Raw genomic sequence first — 19681 nt, 5'->3', positions numbered from 1 at the left:
CCTTGCTGTCCCCCGTGGGCTGGTCTGCGCCACACCTGTCCCTGCAACTGCTGCACACTGGGGTCTGCAGGGGCAGCGCCCGTTGGCAGGGCAGAGACCACCGGACCTCCCTGGCAGGACAGGCCTTCCCTTCCGGACCTCAGCTGGGAGCCAGTCAAGAGGGAAACGTTCTTGTCCGATAGCTGGAGATGAAAAGGACACTTTGGTCGCCGCAGCTGAGGCCCAGCTCGCCGCCGTGGTCAGGGCTGTGCTCCTGCGTCTAGCACTGTCCTGTGGGACAGAGGCGGGCGTGGGCGGAGCTGAGGGGGTGAAGTCCCCGTCTGTGCCCCCGCAGGGCCAGAGTGGAGGCGGGTAGGGAGGGGTGCAGAGAGGTGGGGAACGGGTACCTCCTCCGGCGGCTCCCAGGAAGGTCTCCAGGACGGCCGGGCCTGCAGACGTTCAGCACCGTCCTGCCGGAATCAGGGAGGCTCACAGTGTGAGCATTTTGTGTCCGGAACGTGGAGGGGGTTTGTTCTGGAATCCGACTTCATCGGCTGTGCCCTGCCTCCCCGGAGGTGGGGGTCATGTCTGCGCAGAGGGGTCATGGGCTCCAAGGTTGGGCTTCTGTCCTCTGTGGGCCTCGCACGTGCTGGGGTTAACGGGGCGCTGCTTGCCGTCCAGCCGGGCAGGCCTGCCGTGAGCTCTGTCCCCAGGCTCCCGCCCGGCCCTCTGAAGCCGCGTGCTGCTTCCTGCCAAGGCTTCTGTGTGGAAACAGCTCCAGAAGATTCTAGCTTGCGGAGGCTCGTTGACCTTCAAGTGTGTGTCCGACGTTAGCAGACGCGCACAGAGACCTCCAAGGCGTGGGCATGGGCACGTGTGAGCCCCGCTGCAGGGAGGGAGGGAGGGGTGAGGGTGTGAGCACCAGGAGCTCTGACCCTGCGGGAGAGAGGCCCGCCGTCCAGCTCCCGACTGCCAAGCAGATCCAGAGCTCGGGGGTGTCAGCGGGCCAGGGGGTGTGCACGGGCCCTTTGGAACCCTGAGCTCCCTGCAGGGGAGTGGGTGTGTCTCCTCACGCTCCTGTGGGTGTTCACACCTTCTGCTGGGATGTCTTTAACTTAGGGCACGTGTGTGAGCAGACGGAGAGAAAGTCGAGCTCGTTGCCACCTTCCAGGTCACGGGTCATCTCGAACGACGGCGCCCGGCACTTCGTGGGAGGCAGTCTCCTCACGCGTGGGGGTCTGAGACGTGAGTGGGCGCCGGGTGGGGGCGGGTGGGACTGTGTGCAGGGACGTGTGTGATCCGGGGGTGGGCGCGGTGGCTGTCGTGTCCAGCTCAGCTCCCTGCCTGCCTCAGTGGACCCTCAATCTGTGCGGGTCAGCGTGTGCGTCACAGCCGGAATGTTCTAGAGAGGGCTCCGTGGAAGCTGGCGGGGCAGTCCTCCTGCACGTGACATCCATGCTGGGTTCTAGCTGCCCATCTTCAGGGGAGCAGAAAGTGAAAAAAAGGCCAGGATGAACAGAGACTGGTTTCTCTTTGTTTTTTACTTTTATTTTTTTAAGATTTTATTTTTATTTATTAGAGAGAGAGCACGCACAAGGAGCGTGAGCGGCAGGCAGAGGCAGAGGGAGAGGCAGCCTCCCTGCTGAACAAGGATCCTGATGGTCTGTAAAAACTGGTCTGAAGCCCCCATGTTGCGGGGAGTGAACCAGTTGTGGTGCTTGGGAAGCAGAGGCCGACACTTGGAAGAATGTTGTCCGCAGCGGGGGCGTCTGAGTCTTCTGTCTCCTCACATCACCCACAGACCTGAAAGCATAGTAGTTGGTGGGACGAAAAACGGGTGTGCCCTTTGGGTGGGTCCCCCTGGCGCGGATCCACAGCTGCCCCGAGCTCCCTGTGCTGATGGTCCTCAGACGCTGTTGTCCCGGAGCCCGTGCCCAGGAGGGAGGCCCCGTGCTGTAGCCAGTGAGAGTCTTGAGGCCTCTAGGAGCCTGTGCGCTCTGAAGCGCCAGCCCACACTTTGTGGGCGCTCAAGTGTTCTCCCGGGAGAGGGGCCCCAGAGTCTCTGACGCTCAGAGCGGTCCAGGGCCCATGATCCCACTGGCTGAGTGTTCTCCCGTTCAGTGTTGAGGAAACCAAGGCAGGGGAGGTTGGTGACTTGGCTGGTTGTGTGGTAAACGGTGGTGAGCTTGGGTGAGAATCTGGATTTCCCACCTTGGGATCAGGGCTTCTCTGTCCCAGGCTGGTCCAAGAACCGGCGGCCGTGTTTGTGAAAGCCCCGCCTTGGGGCCCAGCAGGTCGGAGGCTCGGCGAGGCCGTGCAGCGAGCTGTAACTCGTGTCGGTTGCGTGAGCGGAGAGTCTCTGAAGTCCCTGGTCCCCTTCTCCCTGTTTGAGCGAAGACAGGAGGGGACGGTCCCTTAGAGAGTCTGTTGTCCCCAGCGGGCAAGGCTCAGCAACTAGGAGGTTGTGCAGAGTTTTAGCAAGTGCTCCCAGGCTCTGAGCAGCGCTGGGATTTCATGTCTGGTCTCTTTGGCACTGGGTGATGCAGTCTGACCCGGAGCTCGTTGGTCAGCCCCCAGCTTGCTTGTCCCCTTCCCTCGGGACCGTGGGCCTCGGGCTGCTCAGACCCAACGGAGGGGGGTGGCCCACCCACTATGCCTGCACCCAAAAGATTATTTTGGGGTGGCATTTCACTTGTCTAGAGCGACTCATAACACCTGAAAAGCAATTGAATAGCTTTAAAATGGTGGTGAGGAGCCGCAAACAGCCCTTGTTAGAGGGGACGGAGGAAGGAGGGGTGAGTCGGGGAAAGAGCTTTCCCGTCGGGCGGGGCGCGGCGGTCGGAGGCTAGACCCGGGGGCCGGCGGGGCGCGGCGGTCGGAGGCTAGACACGGGGGCCGGCGGGGCGCGGCAGTCGGAGGCTAGACATGGGGGCCGGCGGGGGGCGGCGGTCGGAGGCTAGACCCGGGGGCCGGCGGGGCGCGGCGGTCGGAGGCTAGACATGGGGGCCGGCGGGGGGCCAGCGCGCAGACTCAGCAGGGGGCTCACTTCCCGCAGGGCTGTGGGTGCCTCAGGCTCGGGGGGTGCCCGGGCCCACGTTGGGGTGCCCCTTCTCTTCTGCCTGCGCCAGCTTGAGTGCCAGTCCGGGAAGCTCGTGTGTATGCTTGTGCGCTCACGTGTGCCATGTGTGGCTTTGTCACCTGAAGAGAATGCGGCCCCTCTGCTGCTCCAGCGTCTGTCTGTCTGCTCACACGGCCTCCGTGTCTGTCCAGGGTTTGAGCAGAGGCACCCAGAGGAGTCCATTCCCCGGGGGCCGGGCTGGTCTGAGTCCCCCACCCCAACCTGGGCTGGGGCTTTCGGTCAAGCAGGCAGCTCACCAGAGCCTCCGAGTCCTGATCTGAGCACACCTGGGGTCTGAGGACCTGGTGGGACAGCATCTGGACAGCTCTGAGTGGTCCCTGAGTCAGGAGGCTCTCGCTGGGGGGGCTGTGTCCTAGATGGGGTGTCAGCGGCCTTTGAGAACCCAGAGAACATCAGCTTCTAGAACACGGACCTTTATTTTCCTCCAGAAAGTCACCTAATGGTGTATTAATTGTCTCTAAGGACCAAGATCAGAATTCCTTTATTTGAAAGGCTGGTGAAGGGGGGACGCTATGGAGACCAGCCTGCAGGGTCGCTGTCTTTATGAATGTCCTTGAAGGTACAGGAGAGGGCAAGGTGCCTGCTGAGCTCCTGCCCTGGGTGAGGTGGCTGGAAGCTTGTTGGGTTTGCTTGAAGGAAGTAAATTCTACACCTTAATCTCTTGCTCCCTCTTTGAACCTTCCAGCAGTAAAAAATGTGGTCCAAGCACAGAAGCTGGCCGACGTGGACCGTGAGCTGGCCGCCATGCTGTTCACACGCACGCAGCCCGGGAGCAAGGGGCCCCCGGGTGCCCGCCGCGAGGGGGACGCCGTCCGCAGGCGCAAGCTGGAGCGGATGAGGTCCGTGCGCCTTCAGGAGTCCGGAGGAGAGCTCAGCTGCTGGGGGGCCAGCCTGTTGGTGAGGCCCTTGTCCACCTCCCACTGCCCCAGGCTGTCCCCGCGTGGGGGCCGCGGTCGGGAATGGAAGCGGCCTTGTCCTCTGGCTGTTCTTCTCCGCGTGGCTCCCCCTACCCCCACCCCCGAATCCTACTTGTGGAATGTAGGGGAGACCGAGCTCTCAGCCACCGAGGGAGGTTTTCCCTGGAGCGTCAGATACTTGGAGCGTTTTATGAGAGCCGGCTCTTGGGCTCTAGCCCCGGAGATCCTGTGTCCCCTGGGCCGCGCACATGTGTGTCCGTGACTTGGGCTCTTAAGAAAGTTCTTGAGGGGGTTTTGAGGGGCCCCATGTTGGGGGTCAGGGCTGTGAATGGGTCATCAGTGCAAATCAAGGAATTCATTCCGACCAGAAAAATTCCCATTTTTGTCTAAAAATCTAGAGAAGACCCCGTCATATTGTGCAGCATAGACCTAGGAGATGGGTTCTTGGAGTCAGGAAGCCACAGGGGCCTTGAGGAAGAGCTCTGAGGATCATCCTTGACGTTAAGGCAGGCAGGTGTCTGGAAAGACGTCCCTGCTCGGCCCTCCGTGCTCACAGCAGCTGGGCTCCTGCTCTCCTGTGTGCGGTGTGGCAGAAGATGGGACCAGGCCAGCGAGCATGTCTGGCAGCCCCTCGGCTGTGTTGGCTGTCCCCACCGCCCCCCCTTCGCCACACCCCCGGCTCAGCAGTGAATTTGGATGTCATTAGATTTCTGAATACAAGAAAATGTTCCACTAAATTCTCATGGTTTCCCTGGGCTGGAGGCCTGGAGAATCAATGGTGAGGGACCTGTCGTGGGGACGCGGTGGCCGTCTGTTCCCCCGTCAGCTTCCCCCAGACTTCCTCAGGAAACGGGTTTGTGAGTTCGTGACGACACGGGCCGTCTGATGGGAGCCGGAGGTGGGGCGGCGTGTGCGGTCGAGGAGCTGAGGCCCAGGCCGGACCTCAGGGCCGGCTGCTCCTGCAGTCGGCGGGCCTCGGGCCGGGGGCTGTGCCTGCCCGGGAGGCGGAGAGCAGTGCCGAGCGCGGCCTGCGTCCCTGGTGGCGACGCTGGGCGCCGGGCGTGCTGATGGTCTGGGGGCTTCTTGGGGGGGTCCTGAGCACAGAGTGGGGCCAGATGCCTGCACTGGTGTCCCAGCTGTTGCTGGGGACTCTGGGACAGTCCCAGCCTCCGCAGGAGGGCGGCTCTGTTTCCGTGGCATCCGGACGGCAGCCGGCCCCACCGTCTGCTGTTGGTCCGCGTCCGCCACTGTGTGCGCCCGCGGAGCCCCAGCCGTGGGAAGACCGGGCACCTTCTCCGAGGGCCCCCGGCCGGGGAGAAGGGCTGGCGGGTTCTCTCCTCGTGTGGCTGTCGTCGGAGGCTGCAGGCTGTGCAGCAGCGCCGTCCCCAGGGCCCTTGCCTGACTCCGGACCCACCATTCTGTGCTTGAGCAGGTGCCCCGCACGCAGAGCCTGGTACTGACCAGGCAGGCCTGGGGCCCCAGGGACCGGCCCCCACCTCTGCCCTCTGCCCACCGCCTGCAGCCCTCGGGTTGTCCCGCACAGTAACAGTTTGGGGACACTAACCCATCGTGTACTCATCCACGCGAAGACGAGCTTGCTTTCCAGAAATCCTGGCAAAAGGCCAGTCTCACTGCTCTGGTTGGGTGTGGTGCCCACCCTTGACCTGCTCACCGGGCTCTGCCACTTGTGGGGACCCAAGGGCTCCACCGAGTGCCCTCACCCCAGCCTGGCTGACTTTTGAACCGAATGAGCTGTCAGGCTGCGTTGTGGCGGAGAGGACCAGGACCAGTGTCACGTCTGTCACTGGGGACTCTGGTGATGCAGTAGAACGGACCATTCTCTGTGGCCGGGGCGCTTCTCACACGGAGCCCGGAGCTAACGCTCGAGCCCAGCCCCCTGGCGAGGTGTCCGGCCGTGGGCCACTGACCCCTGTGCTGGTGAGGGGCAGGGTGAGCCTCCGGAGCTGTGTCCAGCCAGTTCGATCCCAAAGGGAGAGGTTGAGGGAAGGCAGGGCTAGGCCTGCCTGGTTCCTGCTCCAGAACTTTCTATCAGAGAAGTCGCCCCATGTCCTGTGGGACAGAGGGAGACCAGGGGTGCCAGGCTTCCTGACAGCTTCCTCTGTGGTACAGAACAACACAGGACACGCAAGGAGAATCCCTCCGCACAACCCCCAGGGTCACGCTTTTCACCCTCTGGTGTGTGGTGAACTGGGGAGCGGCTGCCACTGTGCCCTGCCCCCAGCCTCTCCCTGAGAGCCTGTGGTGGATGGTCCACTGGTGGCCGTCCAGAGTTTGACCCTGCAGCTGGGGAGTGGGTCAGAATAATGCACTGTCTCAATTCAGGTTTCTCAGCCTAGACTATGTCTGGCCGCCCCACACTCCACGAAGAAGCTCTGTCGTCTGTGTGGGGAGGCCTCAGATATGAACACAACCACCTCCTGTTGCGGGTCCCCAGGGAGAAAGGAAAGGTTCAGCTTCAACCCCCTTGTGAGGGGGAGGCCAAAGTTTGGGATGTTGGAAAGTCAGTATCCAAAGTAATTTAATTTAGAAAACAAATTTGGTCCTTACTTGTTGAGTTGAAATCCAGAGGCGCTCAGACGGCCTCTGCCTTCTGATGGTCGGGCCTCCTCCGTGTTCAGAGGTTCTCAGCACGGGGCCTGGCTGCTTCCCCAGCACAGAGCGGCGCGGGGCGGGGTGGTCTACTAGGTCTTAGATCCTGCTGGGCAGCCTCCATGGTCCTCACTCTTCAGTGTAAGTCCCACGGGAAACACAAGCCCGCCTCCAGCCTCCAGAACACGTGTCGGCCAAGCCGCATGAGTCAGGCCACGGAGCAAGGAGGTGGGGAAGGACCCGTGGCTGAGCCTCACCGAGGCAGCGCGCCAGCCGAGTGTTCCGTGGCCTGGCTCGGGTCTGTCAGGCCCCTGCTCACACACGGGGCTCCGGCTATGACGCTGGGGACCTGGTCAGTGAGCCCAGCTCCCATCTTACTAGCTTTGAGGCTGAGTTTTCCTCTTTTGTTAGAAACCTCTGCTGCTGATTCCAGTGTGACCAGATGCCAGCCTTGAGGCCACTGAGAGAGCTGGTCTCGTGGGTGGTTTGTCTTCTCTTGGGAGCACGCGGGGCAGACCCTGCCTCCTACAGGGGAGACCACCGCAGAGCAGAGAGAGGCCAGCAGAGAGAGGCCGCATAGACCTGTTTTCTGTCCTCTGGACCTGGGGTCGGCTGGTCCCATCCAACTCAGGAGGCTGAGGAAGGGGGTGGTGGGGATTCCGGGAAGAATTTAGGGAGTGGGAGAGGTGGCCGAATGGCCCTCGGGAAGAAGAGTAAGCCCAGGACTATGACCTGGTTTGGCCCCTGTGTCCGCAGGCTCGGCAGAGCGTCCGTGCCCAGCACGCACGTGACCTGCAGGTCATTGCTGCCTATCGGGAGCGGACGAAGGCCGAGAGCATCTCCAGCGCCCTGAGCCTGGCCATCACCACCACACACACCATCCACGTCACACCGGGCACTGCCGAGTTCTTCGAGTTCGCCCTCAAGAACCCCCACAACGTGCAGCACACCGTGACTATCGACGTGGACAACCCGGAGCTCAGGTGGGTGTGGGCGGCGGCCCCAGGAGCGGGTGCCCCTGGGAGGCTCGGGTTCTCCCTGAGATGAAAGCTGAGCCGCTCTCGACCCTCGAGGGGTCTTGGCTTTTGCCCATGGTCCCAAGTGCTGGCTCTCATGGGCGGGCAGGGGACTCAGCAGGAAGAGCGTCTTTGCCTCAGAGCCGTGTCTCCCTGCCTTGTAGTATCACCCGGGACGGTCTCAGAGCCGTGTCTCCCCATCTTCTAGCATCAGTCTGAACGGTGTCAGAGCCCATTTCTTCCTGCCGTTTAGCATCATCCAGGACAGTCGGGAGTGGAGGTACTTCAAGGACGCGGCTGAGCTGAACACACCGGTGGAAGAGGACATGTTCCATCTCCGAGGGAACCTCGCCCCGCAGATCTTCCTACGTCCGCGGGAGACGGTCCACATCCCCTTCCGATATCAGACCTTCTCTGTGGGGTCGCCAGCCTTGGTGCAGGTGAGTAGGCCTTTCTTCCAGTGCCAGATGGGCTTGTTAGGCACATGGGGAAGTCCCACTTGGCTAAAAATTGGAAGGGGGGCATTCCCACGTGTCTCCCCGTGCTGCTCAGACCGCATAGCCTTCGGAGGTCACCTGCTCCACTAGCCTCTGGGTGTGCGTGCACACGGGGGCCTCGGGAAAGGCTGACTGAGTACTCTACCCCTCGGGCACAGAACCTCTCCCTCACCTCCAAAGAGCTGATGGGCCGGAGCTTCGCAGCATTCTGTGTTCTCAGTTAATGTCTACCCACGTCTTCTGTAGCGTTTGCTTCTCTGCAGGACGCGCAGGCTTGGGGGTTTCCAGTGCCGGGTGTGTGTGGTCCCCGCGGTGCGAGGGGTGGGGGCCGTGGGGCGTGCAGGGCCTGCGTTTCATCTTCTTTGCCGAACTTTTGGGCTCAGCTCTGTGGGATCACTTCAATGGGCTCGAGGCACTCCCCCCCCCCCCCCCGAGCCTCACAGAATCCTGTGGCGGCTCTTTGGATGCGCTTTTGGGCAAGTGGTCATAAGGCCTGTGCAGATGTCAGGCAGAGCTGGCTTGCGTGTCGGGTGGGCCTTCATGGTTCTCGGCCACCCCTGCTCCCTCTTCGGGGGGTGGGGCTGGTTCCTGGCCGTGGCTGGCCACACTGTGAGAACAGATGAGACCGTGGACGGGAGCCCTCCGCCCTGGCAGGAGCCGTCCTACAGGTGGAAGGGCCCATCGCCCTCGGACCCCGTCTCGTGACCTGCTGGTGCCGGCTGGTTTCTCACAGGCCTCTGCTGAGCTGAGATCTGAGAAGGGCACGGATGCCGGGTCGCCCCAGAAGTCCAGTGCGATGTCCACTAAGCATGCCAAGGTAAGGGGGCAGGATCCCTCTGACTCCCGACAGCTCCGGGGTCTTGCACTGAGAGCCAGGTGTCCTCTGAGTGGACCCAGTGACATGTCCATGACTCAGCTGTTAGGTCGCTGGGGCCTGGCCCTGTGCCTTTCCTTGAACCTACCGGCGTGGGGGTGGTGGTAAGCAGGGCCCGTGGAGGTGGCTTTTCCTGTTCTGATGGGGCAGTGACTGCTTCAGGTGACGCTGGTCCAGCCTGCACGTGGGTGTCTGGCCCGGAAGCCTCTCACTGACCACTGGCACCTTGTAGCCCGTGGTGCTCCGGGTGTCTGCCGCACGCCCCGCGAGGACAGTGTCCCGGCACGCGGCTACCACCCACGGGGGTGAGACGGGCCCCTGACCCTCGCCCACGGCATCCCCACGTCCCTAGAATCAGTGTGGGCCGTGGGGTTACTGCTGCGCATCCTGCTTAGAAGGGAGGAGCAGCTTGCCTCTAGGGCGTCCTGAGGGGGGCTCAGGACACTTGTTTTTAGGACTTTCTGAGGCTTTTTTTCTGGGCAGATGGATGCCTTTAGAAGAAGTTTGAAAGTAAAAACAAAAGCAAAAGGCTTTGCTCCTTCCCTGCCCCGAGAACAGATTATTTCAGTGAGTCCCGATGGGAAGCCGGCGCCCGGTTGCAGGCCTGTGTCCTGCCTCACTACGGAGGCTGCTTGTGCCCACATCCCCGTCACGGTGGAAAGTGCTTTATTTTACCTAATGTGGAGGCCCAGCTTTGCCTCGTAAAAGGAATATGTCAGCCGTTACCGTAGGGCTCTCGGTGGACTCGCAGAGGCTACCACACTCTCCGTACGTGCACTTGGAGTTTGCAGGCAGACCCCAGAAATGGTCTGTTAGCTCCGTGTTAGCTCCGTGCGTGTCCCTAACGGGTAAGGACTCGTGGCCTGGCCGTGTGCTGCTGCCCCTGCGCCGGTCAGACCCTCTGAGTCGCCTCGCGTCTACCCTGTGCTTCCTTGTCTTCCCACGTGTGGTTCGGGCGCGTCCGGCCTGTGGAGCCCAGGGCCCGTGTCTCTTCTCCCCTCGGCGCCATGGCCCGCATGCGCTTGCGGCTGGGGGATGGGGACGTTCAACTCGCTCCATTCTTCCCGGACTCCTTAGCGGGGATTCTGCCGTGAACAAGGATTTCCCCCCAGCAGTTGGGTTGCCCTGAGATCATTTATACCAGGAGAGTCAAGATGAACACTGAGCTCTGCCATCTCACTGGTCAGTGCTCACAGCACCGAATTACGCCCCAGCAGCCTCTAGAGACGTCAGTGTTGTGGAGTCTCCTTGTGAAGGCACAGGGGTACGTTTGCTGCTGCTTGTCTGTGGGGGGCACCGGGCGCCGGAGCTGCCCGCTCCCTGCCACCGCCATCCCTTTCCAAGCACTGTTAACTAGGCTAATGGCTCACGTGTTAACCAGGTTACTGGAAGGGTAAAACCAGAACTCCAGGCTTTCAAGGAGGTAGACTCGGCCAGAATGGCTGCCTGCACCCCCTGTGCTGGGGAGCAGCGGGCCGAGCTGGAAATACTAGGACTCGGTCACAGAGTGGGCAGTCAGCCTGGGGCCCCGCCTGGAGGAGGGGGCCGCCTGGCACTGCTGGGGCTGCTCTGCGGAAAATCACATCCCGGATCCGAGCCCCGCTGTGGGAGGAGCTGCCGCTGTGGGACAGGGACGGGTCGCTGGCTGAAGCTGACCAGAGCCGGGCTGTCCCCTGTGCTTCTAGGAGCAGCCAGGGGAGCAGAACTGTGGCCAGAGCAGGGGAGGGCAAGGGGGGGGTGGCCGGGGGCAGAGGCCGGGACAGCTGCTGAATACACACGGGGTCTCGGTGTGTGGGTGCCCTTGTGGCCAGAGCATCAGGGCACAGGTGACGGGGCAGCCACTGTGTTTGCAGAAGCTGCTGTCACACAAGACGGGGAGACGCCAGGTGGAACTCTGGCCAGGCCCCACCAAGCGCAGCATGGCGCAAGGATCTGAAGGTGGGAAGACCGCAAGGACAAGCCAGGGCGGTGCCCGCAGGGTCCGGAAGGGGGCTTCCCCGGGCGGGCACGGCAGGGCACCCGGAGCTCACCGTGGGGCTGGCGGGTCCAGCCCGGCGGGGATTTCGGCCCCTGGTGGCCATCCTGTTACGATTTAGGACTTCAACAGGTTTTTACATATTCTAGCTTTTTGTGTGCGTGCATCTGAAAGATTTCACGGTAATCGTGGGGCCCGGGAGCTGTGTCGATGTGGGGAGGCGGCCTCCGGGGCGGGGCTTCCTGCCTGCTCTCGTTCGGGGCCCGCAGGGCTCGGGGCCAGACTGAGTTGGGGAATAAAGATACTTGTTCTTTTTTTCTTTTTTAAAGATTTATTTAGTTTTGAGAGCGTGAGAGGGAGCTCGTGTGCACGGGGCTGGGGGGCAGAGAGAGACTCTGAAGCAGACGCCCTGCTGAGCGCGGAGCCCGACGTGGGCTCAGTCTCGCCACCGGAGCCGAGACTAAGCGCTGGGTGCGTAACCGACTGAGCCACGCAGGTGCTCCAGCGGCCTTTTTTTTTTTTTTTTTTTTAAATTTTTCAAAGAGGTTTATATTTTTAGCCTCTTTGGTTTAGGTCCTTTTACCCTCTGGAATCAAAGAGCTCAAGGGCTCATGGTCCACCACACGCACGGGGACCTGGTGGGGTGAGCGTCAGCCCCTCCGAGCGGCTTCCCCGCACGCGCACGGCCGCGTGCTGGAGCTGGGGTGGCGGCTGAGGGCGTCTGCCGTTGGGGCCACAGACCTTCCAGCGGGCACGGGGGCGTGCGCCGTGCCGGGAACTAGCAGTGGCGGCAGCCCCGTGCGATGAGTGCGTCCCAAGAGCACTTGCACGTGTAGTCCTTCGCCGGCTCGTCCCCTCAGCGTGGGCACCTGCAGGCTCCATGCCCCGTTCTCACCGTCCCTGTCTCCTCGCGGGGGCGAGTGGCCCCTCGGAGCTGTTGCGGGCCCGCCGGCCGGTCCTGACGCCGGCGCCGGCTGCTGTCTTGGCAGGTCTCGTTCCGGGGCAGCGGCGGCAAGCCCCTCGCCGTGCTCTGCCTCACCGTGGAGACCCAGCCCCACGTGGTGGACCAGGTTTTCCGCTTCTACCACCCGGAGCTCACCTTCCTGAAGAAGGCCATCCGCCTGCCTCCCTGGCACACACTTCCAGGCAGGTCCCGTCTGTCCCTGCGGCAGTGTTCGCAAGTTCAGCGGGTGGAGAAGGCTTTTCCCTGAGGGTGGAGACAGGCATCCTCGTGTTCTCCCGTGAGGCTCTACGCCGGCCCATGACCTGCTCGTAAATCCCGCCACCTGCCTCTGTCCTTTGCAGTGGTGACCTCTTTGCGTCCTCTGAGACGGCAGGTGTGCCCTCGGCTGGCTGATTCCTCCTCCTGAAATCCGTGGCCCTGAGGGCTGTGCCCGGAGCATACTTGGGCCTTCTACTGCCGAGTTGCTTGTCTGGTTCCGGTCTGGGGCCTCTGGAACACGACGGTGTCTTCAGTGTCGGGCACCTTGCTCCACAGTCCCTCCATTTACTTTTGGTCACTCCCTTCAGATGAGTCCCCAAGGACACGGCTTACGGCAAGAGTGCCAGTCCTGTGCAGATGGGACTGGGGGAGGGTGGCGTCGCCCCTTTCCTAGTCCGCTGAGGACCTGTGATGGGCCAGGCCTGCCCCAGCCAGCGACGTGACACGGCCCAGGCCTGCCCAGAAAAGACATTGGTTCTGGATATTCCCCACCCCAGGTGCTCCCGTGGGACGACCTGGTGAGGAACCCCCGGTCCATGTCCGATGTAGCGACCCCAATGTCATCTGTGAGACCCAGAATGTGGTGAGTTCTGCCGAGCCCGTCCCCTGTCGTCTGAGCCCCTGGCCTCCTGCAGCCTCTTCGTTGTAGCTCTCAGTTGAGTGGGGTCTTCCTAAGGCGCTGACGGGCTGTGTTGACATCCCTGGGAGATTTATGCAGGAGTGTTCATCTTTTCTGCCAGCAATCAGTTCTTTGATTATCTGAATTTAAATAAAAAAAGGGTTGAAGCAAAGTGAGTGGTAATTAAGCCCCTTATTAATCGCCATTGTGTACAGAGTAAGGGCAATGATTGTGTTATGACTGGTTGGGAGACCGGGTAAATTCTCCTGCAGAATAGAAGTACGGGACTCAATGTGAAATCAAGAAGTTAATGATTTTCTTTTCTGCAGTGGAAAAAAAAAAAACCAACAACAGTGAATTCTGACTAGTACCGAAAATTAAACACCTGTTGGGAGGGAGGGAGCCTGGTCCCCGCTGCTTCCGCTTCATGCAGGCTCAGGGGGCTGGGCTTGGAGCGGGGAGGCAGGCAGGCTTCTGAGGGCGCTCCCGTGTCCACCAGAGCCTCGGGGAGCCACGGGACGTGTTCCTGAAGGTGGCTAGTGGTCCAAGCCCAGAAAGCAAAGACTTCTTTGTCACTGTTTACACGTAAGTCCGTGGACCCAAACCCTGGTGGTCTGGAGGGGTGGGCGGGGGTGGGAAGCAGGTGGAGTGTTGGAAGGGCTCGCCCGGCTCTCCCAGCTCCGGACGGGGCTCCTGTCGGGCCTGTGGCCACGGGAGGGGAGACCCCGGGGCTGGCAGGGGCCTCGCAAAGGGCGCCCTCTGATCAGAGCGGCACTGGTGGCCTAAAGGACGCGTGGAGAGCCCACCGAAGAGAAACTCGAGGCGGCGTCTGCCCCAGTGCAGTGTCCGGCTCTGACCAGGGGAGGTGAGGGTGGAGTCGTTACCCTTCCGTGCCTGAGACGGTGATCACATCGCCTCCTGCTTCTCCCACTCCGCTGAGATGACCCTGTTCCTTTACCTTTTCCACGAAGTCTCCTGTTCTAGTCCCTTGAAGGAGGATCTTTTAAAACTCAGCCAGCCTGGGGGCTTCGGAATGGGACATCTGAGAATGGGGGATAACTGTGCTCAGTGCCTGTCTCGGGCCGTGCGGATGAACCCGGGGGACGGCGTTCCTGAGCCTCACTTACAGGGGGGTTGGTATCCTCCTGCGGCTCTAGGCAGCTAGGACGGGGCCCAGGAGCTCTGGCCTGCGTGACCTCCAAGCCCACAGACCCTTCGGGGTGCCGCTGTCCCCGGCGTCACCCCAGAGCACCTGGTTTGGGGCGGCGGCATGTCTGGTCGGGCAGAAGCCCACTCTGTCATTTGTGCTGGTGTGGTGCAAAGTCGAAGTGGCCTTCAGAGTTGGGAAGGTGGCTGCGGGGGTGACGACAGCTGGGCCCCCCGTCTCCTTGGCCCTTGTCCTCCTGGCCACCTCTCGGCCTCTTCCTGGCTCCTCTGTCATCTTGGGGCTGTTGTCCTCCCCAGGGCTGGTAACGGCTTCTGTCCCGCGCAGGGACCGCTGGCTGGCGACGCCTGTCCAGGTGTGGCAGGTCCACCTCCACTCCTTGCAGCGTGTGGACGTCTCCTGTGTCACAGGCCAGCGGACCCGGCTGTCCCTTGTCCTTCGGGGGACCCAGGCAGTTAGGAGAGTGCAGGCTTTCACCTCGCACCCCCAGGAGCTGCAGGTGGGTCCCTGGGTGCTCTCTGGCCTCTCGCCGCCCGCACCCCAGACGGACGGGGAACAGACGGTTTGGGGACTGGCTCCAGCCGGCGTGGGTCCTCGGACAGGCTCCCGGCTCCTCCGGGACTCCTGGCAGAGCTTTCGCACCCGTTGCCTTTTCCTGGATACGCCGTCGCGGGGGGACTGATCTGTACACCCCAGAGGCCAGTTTTTAGAAATACTGGTAGGCCAATACTAATAGCAGGTCTGGAATTAACTCAGCCGCAGCTGTGCGTCTGGATAACATGGGCCGTGCAGACTCCTTGCCAGGCTTTGGCGCTGGAGCTCGCTGAGCTCTCCCTCCGCTGGGGCGGCTCTGGTTCTTGGGGCACCGCGGCCACACGGAGGGACGCACGCGTGGTGATGTAGACTGAGACGTGCTGCGGGCCTGACCGCGTGGCCGGGTCTGCTCTCAGATGTGTCACTCGGGCCCCTCCTGCCCTCTCGCAGGCCATGTGGCCCCCCCAACGCCCGAGTAGCTGGGGCTCCCTTGGGGGTCTCTCTGCGGCCTGGGCTGTGGGTGTCGAGGAACCTGCGGTCTGCACAGTGCGGGCACCGCCTCCCAGCCCGCCTCTCCTGCCGTTCCCAGACGGACCCCAGGGGTGTGTTCGCGCTGCCGCCGCATGCGGTGCAGGACCTGCACGTCGCCGTGAGGCCCCGGAGGGCGGGGAGCCGCTTTATCCACCTTAACCTGGTCGACGTGGACTACCACCAGCTGGTGGCCTCGTGGCTTGTGTGCCTCTCTTGCCGCCCACCGCTCATTTCTAAGGTCAGGAGGGGCATGTGAGGTGGGGGTGTTGGGTCACCTGTTGTCACCCGGTCCTGTGACCTGGTCTCAGGTGGGAGTTTCCTCCTCCGTGGCCTGGGGGTTGGGGTGTGGTTGCTTCCGCAGGGTGAGCCCCCTCCGCGGGGGTCTGTCGCGTTTAGGGAGAAGCCCCGGGTCGGGCCGCACGTGCGGGGCAGGCTCAGCAGGGGCGCCTGATGCTGCCGCCCCCACAGGCTTTCGAGATCACACTGGCCGCGGGGGACTGCAAAGGCGCCCACAAGCGCATCACCTACACCAACCCCTACCCCTCCGCGAGGACCTTCCACCTGCACAGCGACCGCCCGGACCTGCTGCAGTTCAGGGAGGACTCCTTCCAGGTGCGGGCGCTGTGCGGGGCGGCCCGGGCTGTGGGGCCGGGAGTTCGGGCTCTGCTGCTCCCGGGAGCCCCGGCCGCATTTGGAGGTGGTCTGGAGAGAGTCCAGTTGGGGGGCAGTGCCGATCTGGCCTGGGGAAGGTACTGGGTGTGGGGGGCCAGGTCCCCCTCTTTGAGCTCTTCTGCCTGTGCTTCTGGGGCCCCCACATCTGGGCCCCGTTGCAGGGGCCTGCTGGCTCACCTGCCCCGCAGATGATCCACAGTTTTGTCCGTAAGTGCCTGCGAGTTAGCCTTTTCTCTGTTGCGAGTACAGCTCGCCACAGTCAGGGGAGGGTGTTACTGCAAAGCGACCCCCCCCATGTGGGGAGGCAGCTGCGTCCGTTGGCTCAGCTCAGAACAGCAGGTGCCTGGAGTCCCGCGGCCGTGGGCCTCAGGGTCTGGGGCCTCAGCTAAAGCTACTCTGTCTGGGTCTGCGGCTGCGGAGCCTGCGGGAGGAGAGGGCGGCAGCCGGGGTAGGGCTTGGACTGGATGCTTGCTTCCAGGTCGGGGGAGGGGAGACCTACACCATCGGCCTGCGGTTCGCTCCCCGGGACAGCGCCGGGGAGGAGGAGATCCTGATTTACATCAACGACCACGAGGACAAGAATGAAGAGGCGTTTTGCGTGAAGGTCACCTACCAGTAGGGGAGCCACCGGCCGTGCTCCCCTGCCCGCCGCTGCGCAGCGACCGACTCGTGGCGCGCCAACTCTGGGTCCTCCTCCCCTGACTTGCATGGGCTGCTGGTGAGGGCGGAGGGACCACCCAGCCATGCGCCGAGGCCCCCGGCGTCCTGGGGTGGGGGGCTTGGCGCCCAGAAGCACGAGGCTCCTCTCCGCTGCACCCGGGCAGGTGTCGCTGCCTGTGACATGTCGATTTGCTTTATAGTGAGATGTATTTTATGAACCATCTTAGGTGATAAAATTATGTTTTCTTACTGGGTTTTGTACACACATTATTTCTATGCAATGTTCATATTGGTATTCTTTCATACCTTTTTTTAAGTTGTGTATGAAATACTAAACTTTCACCTGTTTTCTCTATTGATGGTTTCTTGAGTGTTTTCTCTTGTTTTCAACCTCGTCAGATGCTCTGACATAACCAGGCATAAGCACGGATTTCTCTTGAGGACAAGAACACGGTGGGGTGGCCGGGGGCGTCTGGCCCCCCGGAGAGTTGGCTTGGGCCTGACCGAGCAGGTGAGGCGCCTGACCTCTGCCTCTGTGGGTCCTGGCTCTCGCTGTCCTGGCCACCCTCCCGCCCGCCCGGCACGTAAGGACCCTGTGATTACACCCGCCCACCCAGAAACTCGAGATGACCGCTTCGTCTCAAGATCCTTACCTGAATTCCACCTGCAAAGTCCCCTTCTGTCAGGTCACTCAGTCACAGCTTCCAGGGATTAGGATGGGGACACCCCGGGCAAGGAACCTTTTCCTGTCCGCCAGAATCCCATTGGCCAGAACCCGGTCACGTGGCTGCACCTGGCTCCAAGGGGCCTGGGAGCGGCCCTCCTTTCGGGTGTCGTGTGCGGATCGCTGGGAGCGTTGTTACTGAGCGGCGGGAGCAGGGGAATGTGCACAGCCGTGCCCACAGCTGCGGGTGGGGAGGAGAAGCGGCCAGGCTGGAGGCCCACTGGGAGGCGGAGGGCAGGACGGAGGCTGGAGCAGAGCCGAGAGGGCCCCGTGTGGTTTTACAGGAAAACGTGACTTTCCGTTAGTTGCGAATGCGGCTGAGAAGGAAGCAGGGGAGCCTGAGCCCTGGCGAGCGGCCGGCCAAGCTATTCCCAGTTCTGGGCGACGAGAAGGCGGCAAATGCTGGCCAGCCTCCCACGGGAGCAAGGGGTGGGTCTCTGGGGCGCCTCGAATGGCGGAGGCTTCCTGCAGTGAGGAGCGAGACCCAGGGCTGGGATGTGCTCGGAGGTGACTGAGCGGGCCCCGGAGAGCGGGCCGTCCAGGCAGCCCCGTGGCCGGATGCCAGGTGCCATGTCGGAGAGGCAGGACAGCCACTGCCCCTGACTTAGACCTTGACCCTGTGAGTGGGGTTAAAGAGTGCGTCTGCGCTGCTGCCGACCTGCTCCCCGTGTCCTCTGCCTGGGCCTGGGCCTGGGTCCCGAGCCCTGCGCCGGGGTGGGCACCCAGACCAGCATGGACCGTGGATTCCGGGGAAAGCCCTTCGGGTGTACTTGGGGCTCTTTTTACCATGTGTTGTTCGGAGGCCCCACCTGGTGTTTTCTAAGTTTGCACGCCCGTCCCTGGGTGAGAGTTCGGCCTGTCTGCACCCGTGCTGGTCCAAGTGCGTGGAACTGGAACCGGGGAACCGGCTGCCAGTCCATAGGGAGACCTCCAGGCCTCGGCGCGCAGCATGGCCTGCCCAGTTGGGGGGCTCGCAGGGTCCTGTCCCTCCCTGCCACCATGCGGGCCGCTCCTCCGTCCGCCGTGCCGCGCTTGCCCGTCGTGGCGTGGGGGGCCGGCCTGCTCCGCTGGTCTTGCTTCGTGAGTCTTCTGCTCTTTCCGTGCTAAGAGTCTGGAGACTCACTCTGGCCCACGACAGGTCGGGAGATGTGCTGGCCGAACGCTCCGGTTGCGTCCTCCGAGACGACTTCACGGTTCACGGCCAGGATGAAGAAATGTCCCCTTTCTTTCCTGCTTTTACTGGGGAGGGTGACAGGGACCACTTTCTCCTCCTCTTACAGAAAGCCTCAGCCAGATGCAGATGCTGCGGGACCATGGCTGACCACACACGGGGTCTGTGCCGGGGGGATGGTAGAAGACTGCGGCCACGGGACACTCAGCGTCCCCTCCGAGGACGTCCGTGCTGCACCGGCTAAGCCAGGGTGGGAGGAAAGGAGTGGGAAGGGGACACCCGTGGGGAATGGGACACGGGACCTTCTCGTCTCCATCTCCTCCACCTTCCAGATGCTTCAAAGAGGTGGGAAGCCACGGGGCTGCCACTTTTCTTAGGGAGGCAGATCCACCGTGAGTCCATTTTGTCCTGGCCCGACGGTGGGGCCACAGGCCCTTCCCTATCCCAGGTCTAGGCTCTAAGGCAAAGTCTGGAAGGGTCATCTGTGGCCCTTCGCTGCTGGATGCCCAGGTAGGGGACCGTGGAAACCTGCGAAACGTGCCGCCACGCCACACCAGTGTCCCCAGCGCGGGATGCGCGCCTGTCCCCACCAGGACCCTCCCGTGTGCAGGCGAGAACGGTGGTGCCGTGGAGGCAGCCGGTGGTGGTGTCCCTCCTGGGCTGGCCCGTTGGCGCGCGAGCCCGGCAGGAAACAGCGACAGGGCCTTCGGCAGGACAGACGGCGCCGGCCGGCACAGCCGAGCTCATTCGTTACTCATTACTTCCTCATCCATTCATTCATTCATTCGTTTGATCTTTCATCCAACGTGGACTTGCAGGTGCCCCTCTGCGGGGGGCGGGGGCATGCGGTGCCCCAAGACAGATATAGACCCTGCCCCAGGCCAGGACCCGGCCTCCCTGTGGGACCCAGACAGTGGGAAATGGCACGTCCTATAGGCTCAGACGGTGATAGCTCATGAGGGGCAAAAGCACGAAGAGGCGATGGTCTGTCTCGAGAGGAGGTCGGGTCCTCTCCGAGGGGGTGATGTTGAGCAGAGCATGGACGAAATGGAGTAGCCGGGAGCGGAGGGTCTGCGCCAGCTCGCAGGGGCCTCTGGGCTGCAGGGAGGAGCCCGGACTTGGTTCTTGGGGTCGTGAGGGGCCGATGGGACTGGGGTGGACAGGCACCCTGCCCTGGGACCAGCGCCTGCGGCCAAATTAGTGATCTGCTCTAACCCAGTCGTCTGCTCGAGGGCGTGTGCTGTCTGCGTGAACACGTGAACACGCTGCCCACGGCCTCGGGGCTCGGTGCCTACAGGGCGGGGCTCGGCTAGCGGCCAGTGCGGCGCATCTGCATTTCATCACAGCTGAAAAGCAGGTTGTCTACACAGGGATGT

The 19681-nt window shown here is 62.6% G+C and overlaps 1 protein-coding gene across 11 annotated transcripts in view; it reads left to right on the top strand.

The window, feature by feature from the left end:
* The window catches only part of NPHP4 (nephrocystin 4), a 106200-nt gene extending 89435 nt beyond the window's left edge, over positions 1-16765 (top strand). For 3 of the 11 annotated variants that reach the window (XM_082686738.1, XM_082686736.1, XM_082686732.1), the window contains 12 exons: positions 1099-1224; positions 3804-4015; positions 7402-7628; positions 7915-8101; positions 8892-8975; positions 11997-12153; positions 12727-12812; positions 13348-13433; positions 14341-14512; positions 15137-15316; positions 15547-15690; positions 16229-16765. In XM_082686738.1, the coding sequence (XP_082542864.1) occupies positions 1099-1224; positions 3804-4015; positions 7402-7628; positions 7915-8101; positions 8892-8975; positions 11997-12153; positions 12727-12812; positions 13348-13433; positions 14341-14512; positions 15137-15316; positions 15547-15690; positions 16229-16369 (1802 nt within the window). In that variant the 3' untranslated portion in view covers positions 16370-16765. Of the gene's footprint in view, positions 1-1098; positions 1225-3803; positions 4016-7401; positions 7629-7914; positions 8102-8891; positions 8976-11996; positions 12154-12726; positions 12813-13347; positions 13434-14312; positions 14513-15136; positions 15317-15546; positions 15691-16228 lie in introns of those variants that run through there. The other 8 variants (XR_014299667.1, XR_014299668.1, XM_082686735.1 and 5 more) reach the window with 5 other exon arrangements.
* Positions 16766-19681: the final 2916 nt, after the last annotated feature.

Source organism: Mustela nivalis (genome assembly GCF_964662115.1).
Source record: "Mustela nivalis genome assembly, chromosome: 10".
NCBI lineage: Eukaryota > Metazoa > Chordata > Mammalia > Carnivora > Mustelidae > Mustela > Mustela nivalis.
This window is presented reverse-complemented; position numbering and strand designations above follow the sequence as displayed.